Source organism: Alligator sinensis, unplaced genomic scaffold (assembly GCF_000455745.1).
Source record: "Alligator sinensis unplaced genomic scaffold, ASM45574v1 scaffold634_1, whole genome shotgun sequence".
NCBI lineage: Eukaryota > Metazoa > Chordata > Crocodylia > Alligatoridae > Alligator > Alligator sinensis.
The window spans coordinates 442,270-442,595 of record NW_005842558.1 but is presented as its reverse complement, the minus strand read 5'-3'; the positions used below and the strand labels follow the sequence as shown (position 1 = coordinate 442,595).

The 326-nt window shown below is 58.9% G+C and overlaps 1 protein-coding gene across 1 annotated transcript in view; it reads right to left on the bottom strand.

Moving 5' to 3' along the window:
- Positions 1–326, bottom strand: part of WDR46 (WD repeat domain 46) — a 5,971-nt gene that overhangs the window by 323 nt on the left and 5,322 nt on the right. Inside the window, exon 15 of the mRNA XM_025213961.1 lies at positions 3–156. Coding sequence (XP_025069746.1) covers positions 3–156 — 154 coding nt within the window. The remainder of the gene's footprint in view (positions 1–2; positions 157–326) is intronic.

The following is a 326-nucleotide window of genomic DNA, read 5'->3' as shown; positions in this document are numbered from 1 at the left end:
ACCCGCTCCAGCGCTGACCTCTGCCCGGGGGTCGCAACCTTGGGTGACTTATGCTGCTGCTGCGGTTGCTGCTTCTGCTTCTGCTTCTTCTCCTGGCTCTTCCGGACACTGGCCTGGGGAGCAGGGGAGAGGGGATGAATAGTAATGCCCTCTGCAAACAGCTGAGTGGGGAGGAAGCTAGGCCCCACCCCCTGAAAGCAGCAAGCTAATGGGAGGGAGGGGGTGGAGCTCTGGAAGCCAGGGTGGAGTGTGGGGTACAAAACCTGATCTCCAGGTGGACAGCAAGTAATAATTTGGGATAGGAAGTGGAATGCTAGTTGGGGGGG